This window comes from Gossypium arboreum, chromosome 6 (assembly GCF_025698485.1).
Source record: "Gossypium arboreum isolate Shixiya-1 chromosome 6, ASM2569848v2, whole genome shotgun sequence".
Lineage (NCBI taxonomy): Eukaryota > Viridiplantae > Streptophyta > Magnoliopsida > Malvales > Malvaceae > Gossypium > Gossypium arboreum.
Window position 1 is genome coordinate 7,683,057 of NC_069075.1, and position 10,473 is coordinate 7,693,529.

The 10,473-nt window shown below is 30.2% G+C and overlaps 1 protein-coding gene across 50 annotated transcripts in view; it reads left to right on the top strand.

Annotated features, from left to right (window-relative positions):
• The window catches only part of LOC108484732 (caffeoylshikimate esterase-like), a 99,944-nt gene extending 89,949 nt beyond the window's left edge, over positions 1-9,995 (top strand). For 26 of the 50 annotated variants that reach the window (XM_053029622.1, XM_053029617.1, XM_053029621.1 and 23 more), the window contains exons 2-9: positions 6,529-6,599; positions 6,684-6,716; positions 6,796-6,922; positions 7,006-7,152; positions 7,702-7,832; positions 8,680-8,817; positions 9,372-9,470; positions 9,564-9,995. In XM_053029622.1, coding sequence (XP_052885582.1) covers positions 6,597-6,599; positions 6,684-6,716; positions 6,796-6,922; positions 7,006-7,152; positions 7,702-7,832; positions 8,680-8,817; positions 9,372-9,470; positions 9,564-9,848 — 963 coding nt within the window. In that variant the 5' untranslated portion in view covers positions 6,529-6,596 and the 3' untranslated portion in view covers positions 9,849-9,995. Of the gene's footprint in view, positions 1-3,883; positions 3,889-6,528; positions 6,600-6,683; positions 6,717-6,795; positions 6,923-7,005; positions 7,153-7,701; positions 7,833-8,679; positions 8,818-9,371; positions 9,471-9,563 lie in introns of those variants that run through there. The other 24 variants (XM_053029649.1, XM_053029618.1, XM_053029651.1 and 21 more) reach the window with 3 other exon arrangements.
• The last annotated feature ends 478 nt before the right edge of the window (positions 9,996-10,473 follow it).

Genomic DNA, 10,473 nt, shown 5'->3' on the forward strand with positions numbered 1-10,473 from the left:
GATGCCAAAGGATTGTCATGTTTTATTCCAATATGTTTTAATTGCTTACTTGTTGAATTATCAAGGTAAGTTAAGTAAAATTTCATATTGACTTACTAAGCATTCATTATGCTTACCCTGTTGCCTCCCTTTTCCCTTGTAGGTTGCTAACTTGCGGAACGTGTTGATCGGATCTACGAGAAGCTCACCCTATCTTGTGTTCAATTTGGTAGTCTTTCAAACGTGTTAAAGTCCGATTATGTGGCATGTACAGAAGTGTTAATATATGTGTTAACTCCAGATTGATAGTTTGGTTGAACTTGGCTAACGTTTGAATTATGGAATACTAATGTTCATATATGTATAGTGTAAGTTTGGTAATGTAATAAGCTATAAATGTGGCACTTGAATGACAAATTTGCTTGATGAATTAGAGTGGTAAATTATGGTATTGTATAGCTTAAAGGCATGGTTTATTATGTTGACTTTGGTTAAGTTGAATTGGTAGGTTTGATGCTAAATTGTGAAAATGTTGAAATGGATGTCTGGAATTGATTAGATATTATGTTTTGACATGCATTTTGGTATGCTCTTGTGTAACATTCTATACCTAAATCGAATCACCGAGTTCGAATATCGGATGTTACAACACATAAACACTTAGCAAGAATTTAAAAACAACCGGCATATAACCATTTTTCTATAATACTTATTATTTTATTAAGTGTCTTCAAAACAAAAGAATTAAAGGAAATATCTAAGAATACATCAAGCTTTTAAAATCAATATATGACATTAGAATTTAGAAACTTTGCTAAGGACAAACTCTTAAAGTGTAGTGAATTGAATGCCTATTCCCTATAATACCCTCTGTATGCATAATATCGCAACTTGATCTGCCACCACGACACATTTTTGGCTTGGTCCCTCTAGGCACACCCACTTTTAAAGTGGAACTTGCAACATAAGCAAACACTTGTAAGTTCAATTGAACTTGGAGAGTTTTAATCCATATTACCTTGAAGAAATTATTATTGATATCCTTATTTTGATTATTCTAGATTTCCTTTCTGTCTTTGACGAATACCTTTCCAATATCGAGTTCATGCTATACGCCAACTTTCATACTTGACCACAAATCACCTCATAGGCAGATTTTAGATTTCACTACTCAGTACAGATCTTATTTCCTTTACAACAAGCAAATGCATTTCTCATAGCAATACCCATACAAACTTACCTTTTCCAAATTTTCACTCAGATGGTCGTTGAACACTTATTACAGAATGGTGTACTTACAGATATTACTCTTAGGGGATACTCATACTAGCGGATCTTTAAGATGAACTTCATAGGAATTCTACCTTTACCAGATTCTCACAATGAATCGAAAATTATCAGATTACCAGTCAGATCACATCTTATTCTGATGGATGATACATTATAAATCATACCAGGGAATCCCAAACAACCATGATACAAGTTAGGAGAAGCCCGACTTGGCGAACAACATAAACTCTAGATAACCTCTATACTTGACACGTAAATTACTCAGATTTGATGAATACTAGATAATTCAGATTACTTCATTACATATTATAAGCAATTTCAAATTTGACATCTATTAGACTACTCATGACTTTGAATACGCCAAATTACCTATACTGATGGACTATTGTGATGGATTCACCTTTCAGAGAACTCTTTCAAGAAATGCCTTCAAGTCATAATCAATTTTTTCCAGAAGTCTAACCAAAACAGATATACTTTTACAATTACCAACTCTTTATCATATCATCAGCTAGCGGAGAAGTCTCAAAGCCTACCTAGATTGCGACACAGAAACGTTTGAACAGACTTCAATTCAAGGATGTTACAAAATAAGTCATCTAGATATCATTGAATATGCCATATTGGCCTTACAGAAGATTATGTGTTTACTGTTCCATTGGACTATATCAGAGGGTGCCATGGGGTTTTTCCCACATTGTCTTATACATATTTCATGTCGTAATTTACCAGTCCAGTCTACATCTCACTGGAAGCATTACCATGAGTATTTTTATTTTTATATAATGCTATGTGTCTCCGCCACATAGTCTAATACATCCTCATGTTGTGTTTTGCTAGTCTACTTTACATATCATTGAAAGATATACCATGAGTATTTTTGTTTTCATATAATGCCATTGGTCTTTACCACATGGACTTACACATGTTTTCATATCATTATTTGTCAGTCTGGTTAGTAATGTAACTGCTCTTCTAGAAGCATAAAAAATGGTGTTTTACTCGGAATTCACTTACCCAGATTTGTTCACACACCTAACTGATTCATACTCTCCAATATCAGCATTTTACAAGCATACTTACCATTCAACTTCTTATTCAAGCAGTACTTCACACATATTATTCTTGCACATGCATAATCTTTACAATACTTCGTATACACACTTACACCATCAATTATATGAAATGGCATCAACAAACTAATTTTCATTGTAATTTAACATATATGAGTCAAAATAAAGACTCACCTAAAACTCACATTCACTGTAGCTCAAAGTTCTAAATCCGATCGTATTTCTTGAACCAGCAACAACAACTGCTGAAAAGAACCAAGAACTTCCATAGAAAACTATTTACAAACAGTTTACTGATGTCTCAATTACAAAAGACCCACATGTAGAACCTCTTAATTATACTCTACTGTATTATGTTTCTCTACATCCTTACTTTTTCAAAATCATAACATACAGAGCTATCAGACTTACCAAGAGGTTGGAATATCCATAAATTATCCCAAGATCCTTAGCTTCCAATTTAACAAAGAAGGAAAGAATGCTTTGGTTTAAGAAAAGGAACCTAAATGTAGAACAGAAAGAAAAAAAAAAGCCGTCTCAAGGTTTCCTTCTTACCATATATATATACCCAATTCTCCTCAGTGGATCTTAACAAGTGTTACATGCATACAAAAATTATTCCTTAATTGGCCTACAAAAACTGAAAGAACTATAAAAGAGAATCCTGTGCCGATGCTAGTTGACTAGTCAATTCAATTAGCTTCTAATCAGATCTCGTTACAAACCTACTTTGCACAGTGTTTAAGCAATTAAGGGTATTATACCTTGGCGATGACTCACGTATGGCGTAGTCTTAAAGGCACTTTAGTCCCTTACAGATTTCTCATATACTTAGTAGGCGCTTCATGTTCAGCCAATACTTTGATTCATAACCTTCATTTTTCGTACTTTTTCTTCAATCAAAGAATACCATAAGATGAAATCCTTAGATACTTCTATGGACGGATACTTTACGCATCAACTTTAGTTCGCCAAAAGTCTGTAGATTAGCGGATTACACTACCAAAATTCGCCAAAATAGGTAACATTCATATCTACATGCCTTCTTTTTAGATCCGTCGAATTTGGGGTGTGACATATTGTGCAAGTTAGGTTGTACAATTATGCACCAAACTTTGTGTTAAGTGTTGGCTTGAAATAGGTACCAAATGGCCTAATTTGTGCCAAAAACATAGTCCATGTCGCAACGTCGGGTGATGGTCGTTGCGAAGAGCTCTGGATTTCAGGCCATGGCGTGACGAGGAACCTTGTCGTCAGAACGAGCCAAGTCAGTATGTCATGTTGCAATGAGGAACTCCCTTACGCCGCGAGGATGACCTACAATTTTGAAAATGTTGCAATTTGATCCTTGCTCGATCTCAGGCTTACTTTAGAGCATACATAGGCTCGTATAAGACTCGAGAAAGGTTATATATTATGACAATGATTTGAAATGTTTACGTATACTTGTATTATGAGGTAAATCAAATGTTAAATGTTTGTAGATGTTCCGGCAACAACTGTAGCATCCTGTAGCTCAGTCCCAGCGATCGGGTCAGGTGGGGGGTGTTATAGCATCACTGAAACTATAACCTTTCGTGACACATATATTACGAGTAAAAGGAAATGGAAAGAATAAAAATAGTCACAACAAATATTTAGACTCCACAAGTAGAGTCAAGGGTTTAATAAGTGTTATATAAGAGTATAATAAAATATTAAAAATTAAATATTTTAAAAGAAGAGATATATGACAACTTTTTAAAACTACTTATAGAATAAAAATATGTTACCAATATACCAAGTACGAACTGATAATATATTTAAAATTTAAAAATATGGATAGAATGGGTACCCATTAAATCGGTACTATCTCGAAGAAAATCCAACAGTGTGACGACGGCATTGTTAGGCTCTTGGCAAATCAGCTTGCAAACCCATATAAGGATCTCTCTACTTATAGCCAAAGAAATTGAGGTTTCATGAATATAAAATACTAAACAAAATTACATATATTTGCCAACCGAAGGGACAGAGAACTGAAAGTGTGATGTAATTTGTGGTTGTGTTTAGTTGGTGTTGCTTTGTTGGAATTATGTTTCTAGGTTTTTATTTCTTTCTTTGTCCATACAAACAAGTTAGAAGAAGTAAATATTAAGATTGAGATGGGAGTATTATATTCATATTTGCTTTCCTATCTCTTCTTTCTTTCTGCTTCTTCTATCCACATCTTTTCATTCAAAACAATCTTCATTTTTTACCCAAGTGCATCCAGAGGGAAAATTTTACACCCTTTTTATTTGCTAACAAAATTTTAAAGGAATACTCAATTATACCCATTTTGTTTATCTATATATTTTAAAAAATTATTAAAAAAGATGAAAATAATATAATTATCTTTTATAACAATTTTTCAACCAATGAGATCATAAATTTGTGTCTCAATCTGTGTAGATTCTTAATTTATAAAGTAAAAAGTTTTTTCAAATGCTATTTAAAAGATAATAATAATGAAGTTGTCTAAATTGAGAGGTTTTCTTCAAGTCCAAGCCAAAACCAAGTCGGGTTTTTTTGAGTTAAATAGACCAAACCCTACACAAGTTTATATAATTGTATGGCTAATTTTAATTTAATTAGGTTAATTAATGGTTTTTTAAAGTTTATATTTAATATCATACTAAATTTAGGAATTATCTACTTATATAACGCTTTTTTGATAGAAAATTTTAAAATGTCATTTGCTGGTCAATTGATTGAACCCTAAATACATTAAAAGACTTTTTGTCAACAAAATTTACCCATCAACGAGAGCTATTAGGTGATATAATAAAGAAATAGGTAATTGGGATATAAAAAAGGTATAATGACTTATTTGGTCCTCCAATTTTATAAAAAAAAGTCATTTTAATTAATTAATTATTTTCTTTTGTCTCTTCTAGTCATTGAATTTGCATTGTTTGTCAAGTCATCTCAAAATGGATGGAAAAATTAACGTTTATTAACTTTTCCATCCATTTTAGAGTAATTTGACAAACAATACTGATGTAACAGCTAAAAATTAGATAAAAGGTTAAAATGATTTTTTTTTTAAAATTGAAATAATTTATTATGATGATAAGAAACCCGTTCAAACAAAGCATCTTCTCCGGTAAGATCTTTAAATAGATTCCATAATTAAATCTTAAAAATGGATGATAGTGATGAAAAGGTTATTGGAAAAGCTGAGCAGAAACTTCAAAAGGAAATATAAAGCATCCATTTGAGACACTAAGAAGCAGTGGTTGGTCGAATTCTCAAATATTTGCCGCCCCGTTCCAGTTTTTCTAATCAATTTGGAACATTAAAGCACACAAATTAAAATGGATTATATTTATATTAATAATATTTTTATTTAATTAAATCTTGAGAATTATGACCCATTTTTTGTTTTATTTTTCTGATTTTTCTAAAACTTCTTTGTAAAATTCATATATAAACAGACCCTACTTGCTTGGCTGCTTCCTCTAATAATACTAGAATTTGGTAAAACTATCACGAAGGCCTCTGTATTAAAAAATTAGATTATATTTTCCTCCTTTATTAAAAAAATGACAAATTAGTTCTGGTCATTTCTGTTAAAAATATTATCAATTTTCCTGTTAAAAAATGGTAGGGATAGCAAAATAATTAGACAGTTATTCGTGGTGTGCCACGCATATCTCATTCTAACATACATGGACTAGTTTTTAACATTCTGACATACATGGACTAGTTTTTTATGAAAGTTGATTGACAATTTTCATCAAATCAACTTTAAAACCCGAATTAAATCGCATCCATTAGACTATATTTCACAAATTAAACAATTTCACAAATAACACTAAATTTATTCTATTAAAAAAATCATGAAAAAATCAAGCATAATAATATTGAGCAATTAACTTTCATTAAATTAATCCTAAAACTTGAATTAAACACTAAAAAGTTAACACAATCACCTTTGGATACGAAAATATATAATTTTTGTCAAATACAAATGCCGAACCAAAAAACAATACGAGTACCACATTAAAAAATGTCAAACTAAAGTATAAAATGATAATTTATTCATAACATAAAGAAACACAAATACATATGAATTATAATATTTAATTAATTTAATTTATTCAGGCAACTCTCCTCCATCTATCTATCTATATATAATAGCAACTCTTTAACCTTCTTGCATATCCTTCATCACATCTTTCTGGTAACGAAGAGAGTCAGAAGCCATATAAACACAAGGGAAAAGAAAACATGGTTTGTTCTGATTATATTTTAAGTTTAAACATCAGTTTTATTGTTAATATTTTCTATTATCTAATTAAGTATTTATGTTTTTAGGAGCTTGACAATAGAAGTGTTCAATATGATGAGGTTGGCCTATTGGATTCTCAGTTTGATACCTTGTTATACTATTATCAGTTTCTGATTTGTTAAACAATAATTTTTTCAGGAATATATCTTGAATTCTCGAGGTTTAAAGCTATTTACATGCAAATGGATTCCAGTGAATGAAGAACCCAAAGGTTTAATCTTCATCTGCCATGGTTATGCCCTGGAGTGCAGCATCACCATGAGCTGTAAGTATATAATACGGGTATTTGAAGAAAAATGAAGAATGGAAATTTGTGCTGAATATGATTATTATTGTTGTTGAATTCAGCTACAGCAAATCGGTTGGTGAAAGCAGGATTTGCAGTTTATGGAATAGATTATGAAGGGCATGGGAAGTCATCTGGTTTGCAAGGCTATATCTCAAGTTTTAACAATGTTGTTGATGATTGCTCCAATTTTTTCACTCAAATATGTGGTAAATCTTTCACCTCTTAATTCTTTTTGTTATAATAAACTTCAATAATGACGGTAAAACGATTGCAAAACAATAAAAAAAGAAAAAATAAAAATACAAAATCACGGATAAATGAAAAAAAATTCACTAAGGTTGAAAAATAAATAATAGAAAAGAAGTTTCAATTACATCTATTTAAGGTTTAAAAATCTTGTTTTAATCAAAGTCAAATAGTAGAAGTATAGTTGTATACGAATTCAACTTGTATGGTATGATCTATACTGCAAGGGCTTTCTAGTCTAATTTTGTGTTTAATGAGAATCTATAGGGACGAAAAAATGAAGGGATTTGAGTCACACAGTTTAACAAGATTTTTAACTTACAAATTATTTTTAATTGTAATTGCATGGTTTAGGGTTGAATTCTTTAAACCCTTAACCTTTCAATGTTAAGCTTATATGTCGTGATAATTATTCAACTTAATTATTAGTTTCTAAACGAGAGTTTTGCATTTTTGGATTAATGTTTTCATTTTTAATTGTAATTTGCATGATTAAACACTGGATTTAGAGAAAAAAGAGAACAAAAGGAAGATGAGAATTTTGCTAGGGGAATCACTGGGAGGAGCAGTGTTGTTGCTGATACATAGGAAAATGCCAGACTATTGGGATGGGGCAATCCTTGCTGCCCCCATGTGTAAGGTAATTTTACTCTTTAATTTAAAATTTTTTTTGAATCCCCTACCAAATCATGACCTTTTTTTTTTTCATTTTGGTCCTATTTAAACTTCCTTTTTAACGTGTTCCCACGTTTTTCTAGTTAATTATTTCCTTAAAAAAAACTTAATTTTGTCACATAATAAATGGTGCCCATTGTAGGGTCTTGATTAGACTGTGGTCCAAAATTTTTGGGCAGCCGAATTTCATTTTTGGATACATCTATCTACAATTATATGTGTATCATATCTCATATTTTTAAAATATAAATAATATAAATATAATATATTAAAATTTAAAATTTGTTCTATCATATGTAAATTTTAGCCCATAATTTATTGTTTATTGCATTTATATTATTTTTGTGTTTTTATTGTTAATCTAATTCACATTATTTAAATAACTCATAAATTTTTATGAGTATCATATAATGAATGGAATTAATTGTGCTTGTCTAGATTAAATTTGGCAGTAAGTGAGATTTTGCATAATTTATTAGAGTGCTTCAGTATATATTTTAAATTCAAGATATAGATTTTTTGGTGTGACAATCTCAAACAATTTATCGTAAACAAATAATAAAACCGAAACATTTAGTGGCAGAGCCAGTGGTTGGCAGGGCCTTGGCCCCCTCTAAAATGAAATTTTTTTCATTTAAATACTTTATAATTTATAAAATTTTAAATTAGTAATGATAAAATTACATTTTGACCCCTCTCAAAAATGATAAAAATTTGATTTATATAAAGATATAGACTATTCAAATAGTGCAATTGTATTTTTACTATCATAAAAATATAAATATTAAGTAACAAAATTTTTGTATTCACAGATTGCAGATGAAATGAAGCCACATCCTTTAGTGATAAATGTTTTGAAAAAGCTTTGCAATTTTATTCCAACTTGGAGAATAATTCCAAGTCCAGATGTCATTGATACTGGCTGCAAATTGCCTGAGATAAGGGCACAGGTATTTACTGACGCTTTCCGAGTCAATATATATAGACACAACTCAGTTTTACCACGCTTTGAGTTTGACATCCGCATACAATGTATAGCAATAATCATGTCTAGTTCTAATAAGAGGATATATAGCAATAATCATGCCTGGTATACTGATGGAGGATATCGTCACTAAAGCTAGATGGAGTCAGTATAATTATATGTTTAATTATATTTTTTAAAAGTAGGATTCTAGATTTTTAAAAGTAGAAATTTTAAAGCTAGATGTAGGATTCGTTGCACTCTCAAGAAGAGAACTCAAGTTCAACTCCTAAAAATAGTAAGCTATGAACTCAAAAGAATTTATCTTTATGAACAGTCAAATGGACATAAAAAACATCTTAATTATACTAATATATATATACATGATATAGATGATGTAAAATTAACTATCACACAACACTTTGTGATAGCATTAGTGACAGCTTGTATAGATACATTTTCGCCAGTATAGGTCTATACTGACAATGGTTTAAATAGTTTATATTGTTTGCTAAAGTTAATTAAGTTAATTAATTCCAGATTAGAGCAAATCCGTATTGCTACAAAGGTCGTCCTCGTTTAAATACAGGCCTGGAACTTCTAAACATGAGCATTGAGGTTGAACAAAGGCTTAATAAGGTATTAATAAATATTTTTTTATATAGATTTAACTTTTAATTCAATTTTATTAATTTTATTGAACAAAATATATGACAATTTTCTTAATTCCAGGTTTCATTACCATTTATAATTCTTCAAGGAGAAGATGATAAAGTAACAGATAAAACTGTAAGCCAACAACTGTACGATGTGGCATCGAATTCAGACAAGACATTGAAGCTATATCCTGGAATGTGGCATGGCTTGTTATATGGTGAAACACCAGAGAACACTGAAATTGTGTTTTCAGACATTATCGACTGGTTAAACCAGAGGTTTGAATTAAGAAATTCAAGGTTAGAGAGGGAATTGAAGCATCAAAATGATGAGATTTTTATTTCCAAAGACATTTTCTAAGCACACTCAAAACCTATCGTATATCTAAATCAATGTAATAATGGCATCCAATTTATCACAAATTATAATATAATAAATGCAATTGCAACCATTATAATTATCTGTATCACAATTATAATATAATAAATGAAAATTTGGTGCTCAAAAGATGTTTTTTTTTAGAATTTATTTGTATTTGAATTTTGGGAAGTAAGTGGTGAGTTTTTATTTGGGCAGTTTCTTTTAAACGTTATATATGTTTTTGATGTGAGAATGTCCTTATTATGCATGTGAGTATTATCCCACTAATTTTATAACACTAAAATATTTTTGGAATTGAACTCTTACTTGCGCAACCCATAGACACCTCTACATTTTTTTTTATTTTCTAAAAAAAAACCTTATTGATTCTAACATTGTTTGGAATGTATATTCCATTGAAGCTTTAGAAAAAAGAAGAAGAAAAGAAAAGACAGTAATGCATATTCCATAAAATAGGACAATCTTCTTCTCGGGAAGCTTGTTTTTCTTGTTTTTGTAACATTTCTTATCCTTAGATATAACTTTTTTTTTCATATCATATTGAAAATATTAATTTAAATATGATACTGATATATTATATGATATGAATTTTTAATATGTTAAA